The sequence below is a fragment of the Lepidochelys kempii genome, chromosome 2 (genome assembly GCF_965140285.1).
Source record: "Lepidochelys kempii isolate rLepKem1 chromosome 2, rLepKem1.hap1, whole genome shotgun sequence".
In the NCBI taxonomy this organism is placed as follows: Eukaryota; Metazoa; Chordata; order Testudines; family Cheloniidae; genus Lepidochelys; species Lepidochelys kempii.
Window position 1 is genome coordinate 100,476,631 of NC_136381.1, and position 23,592 is coordinate 100,500,222.

Below are 23,592 nucleotides of genomic sequence, written 5' to 3' on the forward strand. Positions count from 1 at the left end.
TCGCGAGCTGTCAGCTTCCACCCCCAAATCACGCTTTGCCTCCAGCATTTATAATGGTGTTAAATATTAAAAAAAAAGTGTTTTTAATTATAAGGGGGGTCACACTCAGAGGTTTGCTGTGTGAAAGGGGTCACCAATGCAAAAGTTTAAGAACTACTGGTCTAAGATCTGCTCTTCACTAAACTTGTGCGGACAAAGAATCTAGCCACGAATTTCAGATAGTTGATGAGGAGGTTGCTGTCTACCTGGACCATTACAGCCCATTTGTCACCACCGTCCAACAGACTAGCATTCCATTTACACGTCAAACTGGAGTTTGAGAGACATGAAAAATGGTAGCAACTATTTCCAGGGAGGGCTCAATAACAAGCCCTCCGACCTTCCATGTGATGGAACCAGGAGGGTAGTTTGCCCAGGATGGCTTCTAGCTCAGGGAGACTTGCAGGCCATAGTTTGACTTTAAGGCTCAAGCCTCCAATCTCTGCAGATTAATTAAACTCTAGAAATATTGCCCATATGAAAACTGAGAGCAGGCCTTAGGGTCTGACAATATTAGAAAAAAGTGAGTTTTTGTTACTTTGCCTGCCTGTTCTAATGATAAAATAGTAGAGATGGCTGTCTTTCCTGCCCGATGTTCAGACTGCACCACCCCCACCTAACGCTTTCACTGGATACCCTGTGAATTCATCAAGTTTTAAGCTGCTTTTGGTCACCTACAAGGCCCTTCACCACTTTGCCCCTCTTTGCTTTTCCTTTTCTGTCTCATAGCCCCCTGCCTCCTCCACTATGCCAATGCCTTGGCTGCCAGTTTGTCAGCTTATCACAGCTGTTACCATACTTCCCTCTCTTTCAAATCCCTCCTCAAGAACCACCTCTGCTGTGGTGCCTACAAGAAATTATCCAACTGGTAGAAGTTGGTTTTGTGTCAGGTGGGTTTAGGTGATTGTAGGTACATTTAATAACAGAGAGAGCTCTGGTACCTTCAGGAACCATCAAGCTGTGCAATACCTATGTCACCACATGATCTTATTTTCACTATCATTCCTTTTTTTCCTCTTGTTTGTCAGTTCACTTTTTATATCTTGTTCTCTCACAAACATCACTGAAACTGCAATTAAAACTAGAGGCTAACATTTCAGGAAAGCATTTTTGCATTTCACATGCCGGAATCAAAGTATGACCATTACAGTTTGTGCATGCAGCAGCTTGTTTTGTGGACTCAATTTCAAGTACAACTTTTTGGACAGGCAGCTCATTGTTTTAAATCCCAGAATCCATTTTTCTGAAGAGATCACTCCCTCCAAAACTATTTCATTTTTAGCCCCACCCTTCAAATGTCAAGTATCTAGCTCCCAGCTCAGAGAACCATTAGCAGAAACTCCAGGAACACAGCAGGAGAAGAATTTTCAAACGCTTGTGAAGCAAGAACAATATTTTAACTAAAGTGGCTTGTTAAATCTTGTTTTGTCTAACGTTCGTGGCAGTGGGACTACACAAGGCAGTAAGTGACTTCTGCATTATCTAATGTTTCAGCTTTTCCCTCGAGTCTAATCATCCACAAAAGCCATTTATTGACTCATATACTTCGCCATCAGGATTGTTATTCCTTTAAACAAATTGCACGTACCATGTGGAATGTACATTATTGAATTAGTTCTTCTTTTTCCTTTTGGAAATGTCAGAATAGAAAGCTGAGCGACTTGGGCCACTGGTATTTGTGTTTGCATTCCCCGCCCATGATGGTTTGTTATGTTTGGCAGAACCTACAGTTTGAGATTGTTTCACAGTTTCTCATGAAGAAATAAATGTTTCTTTAGAAAATGTTTGTGTATCAAAATAATTCCCAGAAGTTGCTTTTAGTCCAGATAGTGCAAAACCCATTTCCCATTTCCCACCCCCTACAGATTGACCAATAAACTCTGCATGCTGTATGTGCGAAATGTCTTTGCCTAGTGCAGTTGGACTTTAAAGCAGACTGACCTGTCCATTGTTCAGCAGTTATTTGTGGCTGCCTGCCCAACCGTGAAATATACCTGACAAATGCTTGTGGATGTCTTCTCTTCCATATAGCAAATTTTGTCTTGAACTTGCAGATATTGGCTCTTTCTGTTATCATGCTGCTCTTTGAGGCAGGAGTGTCCTCATCCCCCTCTTCCTCAGGCTTGGAGAATCAGATCTTCCAATATATTGATCTTCATCAAAATGAATTTATTCAGGTAAGAGCTACACATATTGTCAAATAGCTACAATGCAGAAGTGAAGTAATAAAGACCAACAATGTGTGTTTATGAGACCACATCTTTTTTCTTCTAAGGGGAAAAATACTGAGCAGGCTTCCACAAGGCCTCAGATGTACTGGAAATGCCACATTTCACTACACAGCAGGGCTAGGCAAGGAAAAGTCTATGGTGGGGACACTGTACTCTTCCTGTGTTCCATGTAGCAGAGATCGGTGGTGGCTTTGCGCACAATGTACCATGCAACACGGGAATGTGGGTGGACTGTGGCCATCACCACTAGATCCATGCAGAGTATGCAAATCCATACTGAGCCAAAACCTTGAATGAAGGGGAGAAGCAGGCTACTTATGCTGCTGCTTCACTCACTTTGCCATGCAGACATGCCAGCTCTAGGTTGGGGGCAGGGCTCAGGATTCTTTTCCTCAGTGCTGTGATGTTTTTGTGCATTTCTGTGAGTGCACAGCTTGTTCGTTTGGCCTGTGACCTCTTCTCCAGGGTTTAGCCTTTCAAGAGATGCTTTTTTTAAAAAAAAACTGGGATCAATTTGCATTGGGGGAAAAGGAAGAACTGAGGAATGGTTCAGACATGATTAGTTCATGTCAAATTATGAACGCTTCATTTTGCTGGAATTACTCAATAGCAGTACTCATTGTAACAGTGGGCATGTCTGAAACTAGATGAGGATTGTCTAGACTCTAGACAATTCATGCAAAATACAATTACACAGTTGAAGGGAATTTAGATGGACAGCCTTAATAATACTCTGGTCCCTCTCTACATTCTCCAAGACTGGAGTTTAGATCCTATGATGACAGTTAGCTTAGAATTACCTCAGATGGATAGAAGACAGAAAGATAGACCATCCCTGCCCTGCAAAATCTCTCTAGAGCACCCTATCTTTGAGGAATCCATTGGGGTGCATTTTGTTTGCTCTGAAACTATACCCCCCCCCACAAGGTGTACTATACGTGTGAAAATGGTGCTTCCTGAGGGACAGGTAGAAAGGTAATCAGAACTGTTGGGGTCCGCTGATGGAATCAAGAGGGTTGTTTCAATGAAGCACTGTAAAGATGGATGAGGGAATCAGATTCTGATCACTCTGACTTTAGCAGCAGACCTGACACTTTAACAAGAGAAAAAGTGATCCAGTGTCCTGACAATTCTTTGCCAGATAGAACAGTGGGCATGTCTGAAACTAGATGAGGATTGTCTAGACTCTAGACAATTCATGCAAAATACAATTACACAGTTGAAGGGAATTTAGATGGCTAGGCTAGACAGAGCTGGAATTAAAACAGCTTCAAATCTGATGTGTTTTGAATTCAAAACGCAAACAACAGTGCAGATCTGGTTTTCAGTACCCCAGTGGTTCATTTAATTATATTCCTGGCTTCCTTTGCAGACCCTTAAGGAATGGGTAGCCGTGGAGAGTGATTCTATTCAACCACGGCTAAGACAAGAAGTAATACGAATGGTGGAATTAACAGCAGACAGGCTTCGAGCTTTGGGAGCCACTGTTGAGTTAGTGAAGTTGGGATCCCACAAGGTACCTATTTATCATTGCCATGTTTCAAAATACTCTGATCTGTACTTTAACGGTGTGTTCTAAAGTAACGTATGAATAATTCTCATTGGTAGGAAGGAGTGAGACACCCATTGTCACATGGATAGTCACTTCTAAGCATAGGATCAAAACATTAACCCAGGAAGTAAGGTGGTTTCTTATATTTGGACCCAGCAGAGAAGGAGATACAGACAGAGAGAAGCTCATCTCTAGCTCCCTTGGTAACCTTTATTGTTCTTGCAACAAAACTGAAACCAACCCGAAAGTGAGGCTTTACTCTGGGGAGAGGAGAGTTCTCAAACATTTAAAGGGACAGGACAACACATTTTTACACCCTACATTAAAAAAAACTTCCCAAATATATATGTACCTTATCATTTACATAGACCTATAGTCTTTATGACCAGAAGGGACCATCAGGGATCATCTAGTCTGACTTTCTGCACATTGCAGGCCAGAAAATATCAGCCACCTACTCCTGTAATAGACCCTTAACCTCTGGCTGAGTTACTGAATTCCTCAAATCATGATTTAAAGACTTCAAGTTACAGAAACTCCACCATTTACACTAGTTTAAACCTGCAAGTGGCCCATGCCCCATGCAGCAGAGGAATGTGAACCTCGACACACACATACACATCCGCCTCAGGGTGTTTGCCAATCTGACCCAGGGGAAAATTCCTTCCCTACTCCAAATATAGTGATCAGTTAGACCCTGAGCATGTGGGCAAGACCCACCAGCCAGACACCTGGGAAAGAATTATCTGTAGTAACTCAGAGCCCTCCCCATCTAGTATCCCCTCTCCAGCCACTGGAGATATTTACTACAAGCAGTCGCAGATTGGCTACATGCCATTGTAGGCAGTCCCATCATACCATCCCCTGCATAACTTATCAAGCCCAGTCTTGAAGCCATTTAAGTTTTTTGCCCCTACTGCTCCTCTTGGAAGACTGTTCCAGAACTTCATTTCTCTGTTGGCTAGGAACCTTCACCTAATTTCAAGCCTAAACTTGTTGATGGCGAGTTTATATCCATTTGTTCTTGTGTCAGCATTGATGCTTAACTTAAATAACTCCTTCCCCTCCCTGATATTTATCCCTCTGATATAATTGATCTCTAAAAATATCTCTCTCCTCAACCTTTGTTTGGTTAGGCTAAACAAGCCAAGCTCTTTGAGTCTCCTCTCATAAGGTAGGCTTTCCATTCCTCTGATCATCCTAGTGGCTCTTCTCTGCACCTGTTCCAGTTTGAATTCATCTTTCTTAAACTTGGGAGACCAAAACTGTACACAGTATTCCAGATGAGGTTTCACCAGTGCTTTGTATAATGCTATTAACACTTCCCTCTCTCTTCTAGAAATAAGTCGCCTGATGCATTCTAGGACTGCATTAGCGTTTTTCACAGCCGCATCATGTTGGCGGCTCATAGTAATCCTGTCATCACCCAATATACACAGGTCTTTCTTCTCCTCTGTTACTTCCAATTGATAAGTCCCCAGCTTATAGCAAAAATTCTTGTTAGTCCCTAAGTGTATGGCCTTGCACTTCGCACTACTAAATTTCACCTATTTTTATGACTCCAGTTTTCAAGGTCATCCAGATTTTCTTGTATGATATTCCAGTCCTCCTCCATATTGGCAATACCTCCTAAGTTTGTGAAATCTGCAAATTTTAATAACAGATTTCCACTTTTTGTGCCAAGGTCATAAATAAAAATGTTAAATAAGATAGGTACCAAGACTGATCCCTCAGGAACTCCACTAGTAACCCCCCTCCAGCCTGACTGAAAGGTTCACCTTTCAGTATGATCTATTGTAGTCTCCCCTTTAACAAATTCCTTATCCAACTTTTATTTCTCATATTAATTCCCATCTTCTCCAATTTAATTAATAATTTCCCATGTGAAACTGTATCAAATGCCTGACTTACATCCAGGTAGATTAGATCTGCTGCATTTCCTTTGTCTAAAAAATCAGTTATCTTCTCAAAGAAGAAGATTAGGTTGGTCTGGCATCATCTCCCTTTTGTAAAACTATGTTGTATTTTATTCCAATTATCATTTACCTCTGTGTCCTTAACTACTTTGTCTTTCAAAATTTGTTCCGAGATCTTGCATACAATTGAGGCCTATAGTTTGCCAGATCACTTTTGCCCCCCTTTTTTAAAAAGAGGTACTATATTAGCAATTCTACAGTCATAGGGCACAACCCCTGAGTTTACAGATTCATTAAAAATCCTTTCTATTGGGCTATCAATTTCATATGCCAATTCCTGTAATGTTCTTGGACGGAGATTATCCAGGCCCCCGCAATTTAGTGCCATCAAAGATTAAATAACCTAACTAAAATTTGTGAGTGGACAAGCCATGATCTGCCAAATAGCGGTGGATATTTTCCTTCAATCACATAAAAGGGATTGTCCATCTAGTTGAAATTTCACTTGGAGTATCCCTTTTGGGACTAACTTTTCTCCAGTATAAATCTTCAAAACCATACAGGTTTCTTCCAGAGGAACTTGTAACAAAGTCTGGTGATATCAATAAAATCAATGAAATGCCAGCTCCAGGATCAAGCTCCATTCTTGTAGACATTCCTTCAATCAAGGGTGCGACCCAGATGCCATTTCTGACTCTAGCTTGTGATAAGGTAGTGCTAAGTCTTGGCCAGTGTCACTAGAGCTCTTGTTTTTTTCCACATTATGAATTCCTAATTCCCGTCTTCTCTTAGGTTCAGTCTTCACAGGTGTCTTCTGGTATGGATGATTAACCTGTGCTGGAGGTCATTGAACTGTGACAGATCACAGCAATGTGTCCTCTCTTCTGGCACTTCCTGCAAATGACCTGGTGTGTCCAGCAAGTCTTCTCAGCATGCACAGTTTGTGCACAGTGGCCACACAGAAATTCCTTATGTAAGGGGGCTGTTGCCCCCTTACTAACATTCAGTGGGGGTGTTTTGGTTGGCTAGCTCCCAGTACAAAAGGGGGAAGGGTCTATGGGAAACCATGACCCTAAGACTGATAGTCCCTAGGAACAATGGGGAGAGGCCAATGCTCCAGGCCAGCCTGAATGACAGGGCGGGCAGGCTAATCAGGGAGTCAGGAGGCCAGGGAGGTCCCATTCTCATGTGAGCTGGATTTGCCTGGGTCAGACAGAGTGGGGCTGAGCTAAGGAGAAAGCAGGGACCCAAGCTAAGCTGGGAGCAGAGCTGTGCCAGATCCAGAGGGACCAGAAAAGCAGCCCAGAGAGAGCAAATCCTGTCCTGGGAGCAGAGCTGCAGCCCCAAAGCCAGAGGCACAGCCCAGAGAGAGCAGACTTGGCCTGGGAGCAGAGCTGCAGCAACCAGAGCCAGAGGGGCCAGAAAAGCAGCCCAGGAAGCAGGTCAGTGCTGGGAGCGGAATCACAGAAGCAGCCTGCAGAGCAGACCTGTCCTGGGAGCAGAGCTGCAGCAACCAGAGCCAGAGGGGCCAAAGAAGCAGCCCAGGGAGCTGGAGGCAGAGCAGCAGCAGCAGTGCAGAGACCGAGTGGTGGAGCTGGGGCTGGAGCAGTCCGGAGCTGAGTGTGGTGAGCAGCTGGGGAGAGCGAGGGGGACCCTGGGCAGCGGGCCCAGCACAGGGAGATGCCTCAGCCAAGAGGCTCTGCAGGCCAGGCTTGGATCATAACCCTGACAGGGTGGGGGCGACACTGGGAAGAAGGGTCCTACCACTTAGAGCCTGAGAGCATGTGGCTACCACCGGAGCAAGTGTCCAACCCACAGCATCCCTACAGCACAGCCAGGGCCTGAGAAGAAGGCCTGGGACTTACAAGGAACAGACTGTGAACTGCCCGGACATTCCAGAGACACTGTTTGTGATGTTCCCTGCCACAGAGCGGGTTGATGTGTTTCCTTTAACCTTTCCCATTATTCCTTATTCTTTTTAAAATTAATTGTTGATGAAATAACTTGCATTTGCTTTAACTTGTATGTAATGGTCAGTGGGTCAGAGAAGTGCCCAGTGCAGAGAGAGTACCTCGGAGTGGGGACACCCTAGCCCCTGTCCTAGGTGACAACAGCAGGGTTGGGGCTCGAGCCCCCCAGGAATCCTGGGCCCAGCCTTGTTGGGGTTACGAGGACTCTGCCAGACAGGAGAGTGGAAGGGGAGTCCTCAAGGGCAGGGAGGCCACTGGGTAAAGGAAGTGGGAGCGAGGTCTCAGGTCCTTTCACTAGCCCACTTCACTGGAGTAGTGCATAGTGACTATTCCCCCGCTTACACTTACATTCCCGTGGTTTTCTGTCTCATCAGTTCACAAGATGAACTTGTCAGTTCATGCTAAAGTCCAGAGAATCCTCTGCACTTTCCATTGTAACAGCCACTTCAACAGCCTTCTTGAATGTAAGCACTGATACAGTAAATAATTTTTTCAGGACCTGCTCATTGCATAATCCAGAGACTAACTGGTCATGGAGGGGAATCACTTAATATTTGTCTGAACTGACAACTTCCTTAGAGCAGCAGTGAACTGTGCTACCAACTCTCCACTTCCCTGATGTCGCTGATGTGACCGATATCATTCTGCTACCATCGATGGGTCGGAGAAAAATGTTCCTGTATTTCTGCATGAATTGCAGCGTACCTGGCGGTTCCGGGCACAGTTGGAGACAATAGGTCATGCAGCAGTCCCTATGCCTTCAGTATGCCCATCACTGTTAACAAGGGTCTAACTCGTCTGACTGGAATAGAACAGCAAGTTACAAATTACTCAAAATTTTGGAGATACACCACCCATGATTTGCAGTTGTTGTTGAATTCACCAACATTGCCCACACAAATTTCCATTCCTCTGTTCTCCTGTTGGACTTCAAACCTCCTGGACACCTTCTCTGCCACAAGGAAATTCTTTTTTTGTTACTCTGCATCTGCACTCAATCTGCCTCTTTTGGCTGCATGCCAACACTAGACGGTAGACTTCTCCCTTTGGCTGTATTTGGGCTCCCTCTACTGTCCGTAGAGCCTCGGGGCAGGCTAAGCAGCTGCTCTGTCACCTGCTTGCACATGGTCTGTCAACATGGTTGCTTACTTCCTGCTCACTGCTTTGTTTTCAGTAGCTCTGAGTAGTAGCCTATTCTTTGTTCAGTTTGTAATTGCCAATTCCCCCTCTCTAGCCGAGTGGATCACACTCTCCCAGTAGCAAAAGCAGCAGACTGTCACCTTGTGCCTCTGGGTAAACTTTCCCCCCTTTTTTACAATATTATTTCCTTCCTTTGTCTTCTTTTCATTCAGGCAGTAGGAGCACTTGACATGCATGGGATAGAAATCCTTCATTGCCAAATGTTGTATCTGGACCCAGCGGAGAACGAGATACAGACACAGAGAAGCTCATTTAAACTCATCTAGCTGCCATGGAAACCTTTATTGTTCTTGAAGCAAAAAAACAACCCAAAAGGGAAGCTTTGCACTGGGGAGGGGGGGAGAGCTCAAACATTTAAAGGGACAGGGCATCCATTTTCCTTCATTCTGTAGGGAGGAGAAAGCACTACACTTCTTACAAATTTCCTCTCCTATCAGTGTAATGCAGCAGCTACCTTCCTTTCACGCAGACCAAAAGCACGTGTTAATGCAAGGCAGTCTGCAAATTCTTCTCCTCTGAAACAGAGAGCTGCTCCTTTTGTGAGCCGTCCAGTTTTCTCTGACCTGTGCAGAAATCTGTCTTGTGTGCCATATTAGCTTGAGACCTTAGCCTGTCTTCAGAATGGTGTGCAACAGCTGCCAGTGCTGCCTACCAACACGGCTTTATATTCATTTTTCAGTCGATTCCAAGAGCCTGGAACTTCAATCTGTTGCAAAACCAAAGTCAAAAGTAGCTTCTGTGCAGCCTTTGATTCATTCTCCTGTCACATGTGGACAGCTTTCTGTCATCTCCATTGCAGGCTGAGTTTGGAAGGGAACGGAAGGGCCTAGCAAAGAGCGTGTGCTATCATTGTATTACAGTTAAACATTAGATGGGCTCTTCAGTTTCAAGAAGAAGCTCAATGGCTGGGGAGAGGAACTTAGTTTCTGTATAAGCTTTAGCGATAGGGTGGAAATCAATTTTGACAACCTGCTCTGATAAGAGTCCAGTGCACCAGTAAAGGGTCATTTGAATACTGATAATTCCAATTCCCCTTGTAACTACTAGCATGTTCTCACAAAGCTTTGGCGTTTCTTTGTTACTGTGTTAATGTTCCTCCACAGCTGCCTGATGGCCAGAGCCTTCTGTTGCCTCCTCTAATTCTAGCAGAACTTGGGAAAGATCCACAAAAACCCACTGTATGTTTCTATGGCCATGTGGATGTACAACCTGCCAAAAAAGAAGATGGATGGAAAACTGACCCCTACACACTGACTGAAACTGATGGTCTGTACATAGTCATTATTCTGGCACAAGTATTTGTATGCAAGACAGTAAATTATGGAGTGGGAGGAGGTTCCCTCTAAACTCAAGCCGGTGTAAGAAGGTGCTACTCTTGTGGAAATCTCTGGGACAAATTCAAGGGAAATGGGCTTTCAGGAACCATACTGTCATTGGTTGAGTCCTGCTTGTGACTGCACAGAATCAGCTGGGAAAGAGCCAGCAGGAGTTAATCAGGGTTGGTTGTAGGAGCAGGCAAGCAAGGCAGTTGCCCTGGTTGTTAGTCTCTATGGTGCCACAAGTACTCCTTTTCTTTTTCCAGCGGGCACTGTACTGCTGTGCTGCTTGTGGGTTTTTGGTTTTGGGGGGTGTTTTTTGTTTTGTTTTTGCTCTGCTTTAATTGGCTGGTTTTGTTTTTGTTTTTGTTTTGGCTCTGCTGATTTGTTGGCTGCGGGCTGCACGTGGTGGGATTTAGTTGGTTTTTTTGTTTGGTTGGTAGATTGGTTAGTTTGCTTAGACGCTGGTGGGCTGAAAACATTTTCTGCCTTGGCCAACAAAACAGAATGTTTTTGCTCTGAAATCTTCTGGGTCAGAAGAGGATAATGCAGAATGTACAGCGCCTCCTCCCATTCTGCTGATACCGCAGCTCCACAGAGCTCTGCCCAAGGACCTTCCACAGGGGTCAACAGTCATGGGCAGCTATGAGCCCCCAATGTGGGGAGGCTAGCCATGCACCTGCGGTCCCACCCCTTCTGTCCAAAGCCCTGCCTCCCCCCATCCCAATCTGCTGGAGCCCCGCGCCTCCCCCCATCCCTTCTGTTGGCCGGAGGAGCCCCAGCTGAACCCCCTTGGGCCTCCGGCCGACCCCAGCACTGGGCCACCAACTGGTCCCTGCTGGCCTCTAGCCGGAGCTGAGCTCCCTCTGGCTTGGCAGAGCTCATGCGGGGCCAAGGCTTGGCTTATGGGAGGCTTAGCCCCCTCCCGGCCTATTATACCCGCCACCCATGCCGACAGTGATGCATGAAACTCAGTCGTATTCCCTCCCTTAATTTCATGCTCCCTCGAGAAATCAGGTGGATCTAAGACAATGTAGAAAAGAAAACTATGGAGCCAAGGTCACAGTGAGTCAGTAGAAGAGTAAGGTAGAGAACTCAGAAATCCCAACTCCCACTCCTGTGCTCTAACCACTAGTCCACTCCTTCCCACTCTGATAGGGACCGATTCCTATCAAACTTACCAGTGTAGCTCCATTGACTTCAATGGCAGTTACTCTGGATTTACACCAATGTAAATGAGAGCAGAATCTGGACCCTTATAAATGTATGCAGATTTATCAATCTGAAAAGTTTTGTAGTAATACCATGGCCTGTACCCCTGGATGCATATATAGGACTTCAAGGTAGTGTGTAATTCCTACACACATCACTGCTGAGTGATACCATCCCTACAGTTCTTTTTGTGGGCTTCATGTGCATAGCAACTGCATGTTGTGCCAAACTGTATCAAAATGTTGTTGTCTGGACAAACTTCTGTTAAGAACTAGAATAAAACCAGCAAGCAGACTTGTGCCACAAATCAACATTTGAACTTGGAGTCCTCAGAGGTCTAGTGCACTAACCCTACTGGGAAACATCTAACACCTTTACTTAAAACTATTCTGTGAAACGCTAGTTTCATTGACTTCAAACGGGAGTTTTGCCATTGACTTCAGTAGAGCCAGGATTTCACCCATTTATATCTGAAGCAGCATCAGAGGCTCCAAAGTTTGATATAAGCTTTTTGTTTTTATTTTTTTAAGGAAATCTTTATGGGCGTGGAGCAACAGATAACAAAGGACCTGTCTTGGCCTGGATAAATGCAGTGGATGTATTCAGAGCACTAAAATTAGTAGGTAGCAAAGAGAAAACATTTGTATTCCAGTGGCACTGTGCAGGAGTGAATTTCAGATGTAACCTCATCCCCACAAATTGGTTTAATATATTTGTAAACATTAGTATAGTTTTAATACTGTTTCCAAGCCTTCCCCAAGAGCATTTTGTGCTTGGTATTTTATATATTGACCAGGCTCAATGTAATGCAGAGGGTGCAACCTCCTTGTCCTGCTTTATAGAAGGCACTGAGGAAAAAGGCAAGCATTAAACTGATTGGATACCCAGGAAGACCATTTGCTTGAAAGCTTTTTAAAATTGTAAAAGAACTGACTTTAAAGCAAGCTTTGGTCATGCTTAGTTTTGCACCTTTTAGTTCTGCTCTTGGCTGCAAGTTATCATCAGTATATGTGTATCCATGGACAGAATAAGGATATGAAAGCACCTGGAAAATGCTCATTCAGAACAGTACATTCTTGCAACAGCTTATGAGATTCAGCAAAGAAAACAGCAAGCCTGCAAATATATAAATTATATCTTAAGTTATTTGCTGTCCAAGTCAGCTGTTGTAAACTGATTTGGTTTATGGCTGTTTTCTACAATGTGCTAATCTTTCAAATCAGTAATGTCCAGGTTGGCATTTTAACAAGTGAATCAGATAAGGCTTAAGCTCCTGAATCCTCTCTCTAGCAAACAGCAAAGTTCATTATACAATATATGTGCACAGTTTATTCCTAATTTCTTTGTGGTTGTTTGGCGAACCACTCTGGTTTATCCGATCACTCAGGTTAAATTCGTCCCGGACATAAGTCCGTTAAAGTCCAGAGATTGTACTGGTGTTAAATCTGAAACCTGAAGAAAAGCAACGTGATGCTTTCTGTTTAACTTAAAAGACAATCTCCATAGCCTGAAAATGAGCCACAATGGAATGCTGAGCTTAGTTTTTCTTTCTTGTATGGGACATATGAGCATTTCTACCAACTGCTGGCCCTTGATGAAAGTTGTCGGATGACCTTGCCTGCACTGAAGATTTTCTCAGATTCTCTCTATGCTGGAGTAGCTGGGCAATTTCACTGGTGCTCAGAGCACTGCCCATCTGCATTTTTACCACCATGTCTAACCCTGCAGGTTTAGAGAACACAATGATAAAAATGCCAGCAAAGGGCCTACACTGACAGCCCCTCCATTGCTAGCATTGCTAGAGCTGCAACAGTGGGAGATATAGAGGAAAACTTCAGTGAGGATGCAGCCTGTATGTCAGGGAGCAAGGGGGAAAAAAAGGGAAAATAAGGAAGAGAGAGAGGAAAAAGTTTATCAGGGAAAGGAAATGTTGTCCCTGAGGCTGTATGTTCCAGGAGTGCCCTTTCTGATGGGATGTGTTATTATTATTTTTTATGATTTGTATTACTGTAGTGCTCAAGAACCCTAGTTGTGGACCAGGACCCCATTGTGCTCGGCAAACATTGCACAGAAAGGGGCTCCCCCAAAGAGATGACAATTTAATTAGATAGCCCACTTGAGCTGCCCCCCACTTTAGCCCAGTTTATTGGCCCTCTTAATGATTGAAAATGCCAGTTTCTTACCTAGGCTTTGTTGATTTTTTTACTTAGGACATGCCAGTAAACTTCAAGTTCATTATTGAAGGTATGGAAGAAGCAGGATCTCTTGGACTAGAGGAATTAATTAAGAAAGAAAATCAGCTTTTTTTCTCTGATGTTGACTATATTGTGATTTCGGATAACCTTTGGCTTAGCAACAGGAAACCAGCCCTCACCTATGGGACTCGGGGGAACCTCTGCTTCTTCGTGGAGGTACAAGAGAAAATGGCATTGATTTATTTGGGGTTGGGTCCTGGGGTGGAGGATGACAATGTGCTCTGTAAATACATGTTTGTGAGCAGAGGGGCAGACTGACTGAATGTGAGTGCAGACCCTTAATCCCCATTCTCTCCAACTTCCACACCCTCCCCGCCCTAATTTCATCAGCTCCATTCACTCGCTCTCTCTTCTCCCAATCCCTCTCCTACTCCCCCTCACCTTCTCCTCACTCACAATTTCATATTCACTTTCATTGCCTCCTTCTCTCCCTCTCTCTCTCCCTCCTCCAACCTCCCACCTCCCCTCCACCCCCAAGGGTACATCTATGCTGCAGCTGGAGGTGCAGTTTCCAGCTCGGGTAGACATACATGCGCTGGGTTTGATCAAGTTGGCACACTAAAAATAGAAGTTGTTGCCTTAGTGACGCAGGCAGTGGCACTGGCTAGCTGCCCAAGTGCAACCCTGGCCCCACTGCTGCCCCACCCCTGTGGGGCAGGTACTGCTCAATGCATGGTGTCTGCCGGCAGAGTGCACAACTTAGGGGGGACTGTTGGTTGAGAAGCCACACTAAGGTTCTGAAGCCACTGACCAGAGTAAGTAGTACATTGTAAGTGATTTACCAGCTTGCATGAGCCACTGGGAAATAAAGGGAGGACAGGAAAATAAATTTCCTATCTGGAAGTTTTTGCATCAGTAAGTAAGATGGGAGATCCTTCCTTGGCACCATCCTTCAATCTAATCCCTAGAGAACCAAATCAAGATCTACATCAGCCCCAGTACTGGAAAAAGAATAAAATTAGTCGATGAATATTTTGACTAAAAGCAAATCTCTCAAGCTCCTGAATACAACTCTTTCAAGCCATGCTGCAAATGAATGACTCCATCAAAACAGCAAAAATGATCCACGTCTGCTACTAGGTGGCTGCACAGAATGATACTTGGAGCTCAACCTGTCTGTCTCATACTATGCCGCAAAGCCACTAGGCCATCTTTCACTTGCCAGAAGCAGACCTGAGACCATTTCTGACCCGGAGTTTTCCACATTGCGCCAGAGGGAATTTCCTAAAAGTACCTAGGATACGTCTTTTTTTAAATAGAGGCCATAAATAAACATAAATACCTGAGTCCCTATGGAAAGCCAGTGATTTGAAAGCATTAACATAATGTGCTTTGCATGTCAACATGTTGCCTTTATTTCATATAGGTACAGTGTGGGGAGAGAGATCTTCATTCAGGAAGTTTTGGAGGCATCATTCATGAACCAATGACCGATCTAATAGCTCTGCTTGGTAATACTGCATTTCATATGACTAGGCAATAACTAGTTGGTAATGGGTGAGGGTGAACCTCAGAAAGTTCAGTGTGGTTTGTGTAAGCATCCTGACGTTTGGATGATCGTGTGTGTGGGGGGTTTTTTTGTGTGAAGCTGGCCCACTGATTTCAGTGGAGTAGCTCAGGTGCTTAAACTTACACACGTTAAAGTGCCTTGCTGACTCCAGGCCTATTAAATTTGGCCCCTCAGTGCATGTCTAAAATACAAATACTTCCCACTATTTCCACCAGTGCTACCAGTGTTAGGAGCCCTAGAGTAGATGGCCCACCAGTTGCTGACATCATTGTCAGCACCATGTTTATTAGACTGCTCCAGGCAAGTCTTATTGACATGTGCTATTAGTGAAGGCTTCTGAAATTGGATATATTTTATGCTAATTCTTATATAAACTGAATGATGTTTCCATTTCAGCTTCATGAAAGACTGAACAGCAAACAGCAACTCAATGGGTTTTTTTAGTAAATTAGCAAATACCCCAAGCCAGAGTACTATATTGTTAAATGGGAATGAGTGACTTGACTAGATGTGACTGGGTCTTGGTATGAAAAAGAGGGGTCCCAGTATGGAAATGTTTGAGCACCACTGCCCTAAATTAAAGGGATGATTATGTCTGTTGGTATTTGTTCTGTAGATAGCCTTGTGGATACATCAGGTCATATTTTGATCCCTGGAGTCTATGATAATGTTGCTTCCCTTATGGAAGAGGAGAAGAAGTTATATGAAGCAATTGAATTTGATCTAGAGGAACATAAAAATAATAGTGGTGTGAAAAAATTCCTATATGACACTAAGGTACAGTAACATCTTTATTAATGGCTGCAGAAAGAGTTTAAATGACCCATTAATTACTTTCACCGATTACTCCAAACTTCAAGGTTTTTCAAGCAACAGTGAACAGAGGCAAAAAACCCCCCAGGAATCTAAAGAGTTAAAAGCTCAGGTAGGAAGTTTAAAAAAAAAAAAAAAGATTTGGCCTGGTCAAATGCAAACATCTAGGGGAAAATAATCAAAAATGCAGATAGTCAATAAAAAGTAATAATACAAAAAAACCCTCCAAAACCCATCAACCCCCCAGAAGAAACAAAAAACACTTATTAGAGAGCCAAGGTGGATGACATAATATCTTTTATTAGTATTCATATCATTACCTCACCCATCTTGTGTCTCTAATATCCTGGGACCAACTCAGCTACAACAACACTGTATACAAAAAGCCACTTGTAAGATCATAGGCTAGAGAGTAAAGTTGTATTCAGTTTGGAAAGTGGATGGCAGCAGAAAAGTTGGTATAATTTGGGGCTGGTTTTATTTATTTAATTTAGATTTTGATGTCTGAAGCTTTTGACAGAATTTTAAGATGACGATCCCAAAAATGAACAATACCAATAAAACCCAGAAGCTAAGAACTGGTTTACCCAAGTTGTACCAGTATTCCTATGTCAGTTAGGGATGTGATTTTTTAAAAATTACCTCTATATTTATGTTGGTGTAAAACCCTAGCACATATGCAGTTATTCCGGTATATAAGTGCCTTATACTGGTATAGCTTATTCCACTTCCTGAACCAGAATAAAAGCTATCCCGTTTTAAGCACTTTTATATTGATATAACTGAGTCCACACTAGGGAGGGTTTGCCACTCTAACTATATTAGTATAGTTAAAGCAGTACAAATTGTCTTTTTTGCATCCATCCGCTCCAGAGAATGGATGGGACTGTTCACTGATCACTGTCCAGTTACCCTTTCCATTATTTAAATATGAGTTGCCCATTATTAAAAGCTTTTCTTCCCTTCTTCACCGTCGGAGCTTGTCCATTCTGCTTAGTATCATTTGAACCAATGCATGAATAGGGTACGGCACGATGGTGTAAAACCTTGTAAGCTGAGTAGGCCAGCAGTTCTAAGGTGAGTGGCCACGGAGATCTGAGGGGTTTTAGTAGCTGATTGGAGACTACATAATAATGATCCCTGTTAACTTGGTAACAATCATATTCCAGGCTAATACACTTCTTTGCCATTGGCATCAGAATTTATTAGCCCAGGATACACCTACTACTTTGCAAACAAGAAGAACGCTCAAGTAATTTATAAACAAATAGAATACAGTTTATTAAGAGATTATCAAATTCACGATCCTTCTGTAAAATTAGAAGTAATGACAATCGAAAATAGCTAAATAATCACTTCATAAGTCAGTTGGTATTTTCCTTTTTAGTTCATCATTTTTATTATACACTTTTACCTCCAAGACGCTCTTCCCATGCTGTTTTTTCACCTGTCTGCTCCTACTGTCACCAGAGTTGTACATGAATAACGTTCCCCTTCCATATATTGCCAGGCTGTAGGCAAATGTTGACTAAAAGAAGTAGCAGTGTTTACTTAGAAAGACCTTTACCTGGCTAGGGGTTTTAATCACAAATCAATCAGCTCTAAATTGCAGAAATGATCAAGCACAAATTTTACATGCAAAATACTTAGCTTTTCAGTAGATTGTGTGAATTTTGAATGGCTGTGGCATTGTCACTTTTATTTTGTTTTGTTTGTTACATTATAAAGGAGGAAGTACTTATGCACCTGTGGCGTTATCCCTCTCTCTCTATTCATGGGATTGAAGGAGCTTTTCACGAACCAGGAATAAAAACAGTTATACCCGCAAGAGTAATAGGAAAATTTTCAATCCGGCAAGTCCCTCACATGGACATTTCAATCGGAGAACGTCAGGTAATACTGGCAAACTTGAACTTTTGGTCAGTCCTCTGCATGTTAAATTCCTGTTAATTTCAGAGATCCTCTCAACTCTTAAAATTTACAGCCAGAATAATGAACTGCATCTTTCCACTGCGTGGCCGTGTATGGGCTTGGGAGTGAAAGTGTGTGTCTGTGAGTGCACAATTTCTGGATGCATTATTGTTAAAGGATGTAATTTATAAACACTGTTAATGAAATGATGCTTTCCTTTTAGGTGATACAATATTTAGAGGATGTATTCTCTAAGAGAAACAGCCCAAACAAACTGAAGGTGTCTGTGCCAATAAGTGCAATGCCATGGGTTGCTGACATAAATTCTCCTCTTTATACAGCAGCAAGAAGGGCAATCAAAACAGGTTTGTTCTTTATTTTATTATTTTTAACATCCACCAAACAATGTCACACTAACAGTGACTTGCACAAAGGAAAAAGAGCTTTTCTAAAATTAATGAATTTCTTGTTTGGAAGATTATTTAGATCCAGATAATTTGGGAAGGTGGGGCATGGTACTTATTCAGTGAATGAACTGTCCCTGTTTGGTGACACTCTTGCAGTTTGGTTTTATGTTTCTAGTCTCCCAACAGTTCATGGGAGAATTTAGATGCAGGTAACCACTTACTGCTGCTGCCTTATGTATCAGGCACATTAAGGAAAACTCACCGCAGTGCTGCCCTTTGACATATCATGATGTACTGATTTCAGTGGAGTGTAATAAATAAATAAATGCAGCACAGCAGGTAAATGGGGCAGCTATGCAGATAAGCATTACCCTTGTAATGCTTGTAATGCTCCCACTTGTTGATAAAAGATCTTTTTAATGTTCCCCCTCAGAAATATCAAATATAGTTGTCTCTCGACCTCAGGAAAGGTAATGTTAGCAGGTCTTTCACTGCTAGATCTGAGTTAAAGTTTCTCTTCCCCTGGGACACTGTAAGCTTCTCCTGGAACCTCCAGGAATTGCCCTCCTCCCTTGCCTGTCCTCTTTTCTTCTCTCCATTCCCAAGCAACATGGTACAAATATTAAGAACCTGATTCTGCCTCTCTGCAACACTTTTGCTTAGGTTATTCAAAGGGGGCTTGGGGCAATAGAGAGGGTATTTCCTCTTCCCCTAGGAAGGAGTGTGCAATGCTGTCTCTTTCTCACTTCATGCATCTTTGCTTTCTACACAACATTAAATATATGTGACACAGTAGGACTCCAAATAATTTTGTTTACTAACTATATATAAACACACAAGCCCTAGCTACATATATACACTGCTGCACTGTTAGATTCTGGTGGCTTCTATGATAGAAAAAATGGAAACCCATAAGAGGGTTACATTACTTTTCAAAAGCAGAAGACTCGCTTAGAGCACTTTAAAAAGAGGAGAAAACCTAAAACCCAGTGCAAATAGCTGGTTTTTGAGGCTTTGATTTAGCAAGGTATTTAACCATGTGCTTAATATTAATCATGTGAGTTGAATCACTGATTTCAATAGGACTACTTGGTCTTAAAGTTAGGTATATGCTTAAGCACCTTCTTGGATTGGGGCCTATATTACAAGGTAAGAGGCAGCTGGAAGATACTGTCTCACTTTTCTGTGTACTGCGATGCAAAATCAGAATAGTATCAAAAGACTAGCATAGTTTTCTAGGATGTGCATAATGGTATTATTACATCAGTTGGCTATACAGTCTCCCAGAAAAGAAATACTACCAAGAAAGGTTTGTGCTGGGCAGAATGCCAAAGCTCACTAGCTCCAGTGAAGAGACCAATGTGTCTTCATTTTACTTCTGCAGAATTTCATTCTTTCCATGTGTTTCAGTTTTTGGACAAGATCCAGAAATGATCCGGGATGGCTCAACAATTCCTATTGCCCAAACGTTCCAGAATATAACAAGGAAGAGTGTGATGATGCTTCCAATTGGAGCAGCTGATGATGGGGAACATTCCCAAAACGAGAAAATAAGCAGGTTAAAATTTAAAAAAAGGCACCGTAAGAGACTAGAGGAGGAACTGAAGTACTAATACTCACCCACAGCAATCTCAGCATACTAGGCTGTGCCCAACTGATTCCAATTGACAATTGATTCCAATTGTCTCTATCTGTTTTATCCAATAGAATCTATTTGGGGGTATTCAGAGTTGTATATGCTTATCTTAATGACAAAAAGTAAGGTTTTGTGGCTTTTTGCTTGTGTTGTTCCTGCAGTACCAAACAAGGCTAAAAAGGAATAAGATAGAGTCTGTTCCTTCTTCCCTATTAACAGAAGTGCATTGTTGCCAACTTGCATGAGTTCATTGCAAGTCTCATAATAATTGTTTTTTTTTTCTTAAAGTCCCAGCGAGATGCTGGAATCAAGGGACTTGCATGATAATCTCAGCTGTCATTTAAAAAAAACCAACCCTATATGTTTCTGGTCCTTGTGATTGGGAAAAAAGCTTAAGAATGTGAAGGAAGTGTGCCCTAAACTCTCCGACACATGAAGGCAAATAAAAATAACCCCAAAATTTTTTTTTTTAAAAATCACTTGAATTTTAAGCTTATTTTATGATTGTTTGGAGTCTGATGCATGACTTTGGAATGCATGGGGTCGCCAATACTGGAATTGTCTACCAAGTTCCAACAAGTTACACTTTCAGACAGTTAGGTTTTCACTGAGGGCATAATTTGAAGCAAATAGTGTGACTGAGGAAGGCTGCAGACCCTTTATAACAGGTGGTGATTTGTGAGATAGAAGAACTCAGCTTGATTCTTAGAACTCAGGTTTATAGTTGCAGGGTTGGCAGTTAGAAGAAAATATATTTTTCTTGTAAACTGACCACATATGATCTGGAAATCATTGAGAGACAGTAAACATGAAATCCCACTATCACATTCAACAGCTGTTTTTTCAGAGTAGACCCACACATTAAGGTTATGGACAGAAGTACTGAGGGGAAACTACACAAAATTTTAAATCCTCTGATCATCTTTCTGGAATACACACGTTGCTGCATGTCAGGAAAACCAGATGTTAAACAGCATCCTTAATTCATGCAGTTGTTCCATCCTCCCCCTCTGCTTTCCCCTTACCATGTGAATAAAGGAAGGCCTGACAACACTGTCTTTTTAGGATGGAAGAGAAAATTTATTGTCTTTTGCCTGACCCTTTAGTTTGTCTGTGTTAATATGCTGTTAATTCACAGAGAAAGACTTGCCATTATAGCTGGCACTAATGACAAACTTATGAGACACTTAGCAAAGAAATATGGATTAAGTTGGCACAGAACACTGCAGTTCCTGTCTCATCCTTAGAGATGGTTTTCCCACCCTCCCCATCCCTGAACTAGGATAAGGCATTTTGGTGGGATGAGATGGAGAAGCTAGCATGGCCATGTCCCATGTTGTGTTTGTCCTGTGGGTAATTTGGAGATTTACAATTTAAGGGTTCTTAATCTGGCACCTTGAAACCCAAGCACTTAATTCTTCCTTTCTCTCTCCCTCCCCACTAAATGTAGGGCCCGATCTTGCAAAGTGTTGAGTGCCCTCAAGTCTAATTGAAACCCAGAAGAGTTGAGGGTGTCAAGCACCTCACAGGGTCAGGCCCTTGTTTTGCATAATCTGTTTAGCAACATTGGTCTTTCTTTCTTTTTTTGCATAGGCACAATTACATTCAAGGAACAAAACTGTTTGCAACCTTTTTCTTGGAGATTGCAAAGCTGCATGGACAGTTACAGGAAGCGTCCAACACAATGACTACAAACTGATGGATCCTGGCAAGACAATAAGCTATACACCTGTGTATTGGCTTAAGTATCTAACCTCCTCCTTTACTACTCTGGAGAAACATGTACAAACAATAAAATATTTAGAAGTTGTCATAAATATAAAGGGAAGGGTAACCACCTTTAAAATCCCTCCTGGCCATGTCTGAAACTGTTGAAAAATTAAATGCCTGCTACGGCTCGCAACATGCACTAACTAGCATATAGACAGTGTTTAACCAAATCAAGTGATTCCTTGCGCAATACAATTGGATCAAAGGTGCCTCATGCTCATTGAATGGAATGTTTCAGTTTGTAACTTTAGCCTAGGGGGGTGTTTGGAGCAGGAAACACAGTTTATGTTATTAAAGTTTACTTATTTCCAGACATGAGCCAGCCGATAGTTGGGGGGTACAGTGAGGGCAGCTGGCTTCAGCAGTGTTACTGAGCATGCTCAGTGCATTTGAGCATGCTCAATACAAGCCAAGCAGCAAATCTGGGGTGGGGGAGCATGTGACCCTGCATGCCCTCCCGCCCCGTATTACTGCTGCTTATTTGCAGTTTGGCAAAGATCGTATTGCTTTGTTCACATTCCAATTCCTGAACATAAGCTCCTTCGCAGTACCCCTTCTTTCCTTTTGGCTATGTATGAATTTCTATCAGATGATTTGCTGAAAAATATTTCACCATATTAACCTCTTGCCTGGTCACTTTTCCTATGCAAAAAACTGGAAATAAGATGAATATGCCATCAGGATCAGTTTGTCAAACTCAGTGCAAAGGATAGCCCAGTCCTGAAATCTCTCATTCTCATGAGCAGTCCCTCTGAAGTCAATGGAGCTTCTCAGGTGAAAAGAGATTTGCCAGTTTGGATCCTGCCTCGTTCTTTGTTTAATCCTATTCTCTTCCCATTTTGCTGTTTGTCATTAAAGATTGCTGTGTATTATTCTCCTCCTTAATGTGACTTTATTTTTATACACCAAGCATGAAGTCATTCATGAATATCTTTTCAGACGGATAGTGTATCACCTGAATAGGTGTTTTACTCCCAACTCAGCTGGTTCTAAATTGTCATCACTTTTAAAGTATCAATTTTAGGTTAAGAACAAATTAAAAACTAAGACAAGTGATGTGTGTTGAAACTACATTTACATATATGAGAGAGTTACTTTTGTTAGATTTTTTTTTTTTTGTTAAACCTCTGGAAAAACTTACATGAGAAAAGGAGTACTTGTGGTAAAGAGTTGTCACTTTGGATGGGCTAGCACCAGCAGGAGAGTGAATTTGTGTGGGGGGGTGGAGGGTGAGAAAACCTGGATTTGTGCTGGAAATGTCCCACCTGTTGATCACTTTAGATAAGCTATTACCAGCAGGACAGTGGGGTGGGAGGAGGTATTGTTTCATGATTTCTGTGTGTATATAAAGTCTGCTGCAGTTTCCACGGTAAACATCTGATGAAGTGAGCTGTAGCTCACGAAAGCTCATGCTCAAATAAATTGGTTAGTCTCTAAGGTGCCACAAGTACTCCTTTTCTTTTTGCGAATACAGACTAACACGGCTGTTCCTCTGAAACCTTACATGAGAAAGACAGACAAGATTGTGTGTCTAGTTCAAATCTGTATCTGTATCAAATCAAAATGGGAATGATTTTGGCCACTTAGTTAGTTTACACAGAAACAGAATGATCAATCCGGTTTGAAACAACTGAAATAGTGAGAGAAAAGAACTTTAAATAATAATAAGAATAAGAATAATAAGAATAAATGTATCACACATTAGTCTTATAATGTTAGGTCATTAAAAACTTGCCTGTGCCTTTAAGGAGTTTTTAGACATACATTTAATTACTTTATCCTGTGACCTTTAGAAAAAAAATAACTCACATGCTTATGTTTTTCATTGCTTAGTTTATTAAATAAGATTTTCAG

At 42.3% G+C, this 23,592-nt stretch overlaps 1 protein-coding gene across 1 annotated transcript; it reads left to right on the plus strand.

Moving 5' to 3' along the window:
• The first annotated feature begins 1,407 nt into the window (after positions 1–1,407).
• CNDP1 (carnosine dipeptidase 1) lies at positions 1,408–22,597 on the plus strand. The gene is made up of 12 exons (XM_073329439.1): positions 1,408–1,501; positions 2,094–2,216; positions 3,643–3,786; positions 10,012–10,174; positions 11,967–12,055; positions 13,647–13,847; positions 15,058–15,142; positions 15,818–15,978; positions 17,743–17,907; positions 18,149–18,290; positions 19,743–19,890; positions 21,562–22,597. The coding sequence occupies exons 2-12, from the start codon at positions 2,115–2,117 to the stop codon at positions 21,665–21,667; spliced, it is 1,506 nt and encodes a 501-aa protein (XP_073185540.1). The 5' UTR covers positions 1,408–1,501; positions 2,094–2,114; the 3' UTR covers positions 21,668–22,597.
• Positions 22,598–23,592: the final 995 nt, after the last annotated feature.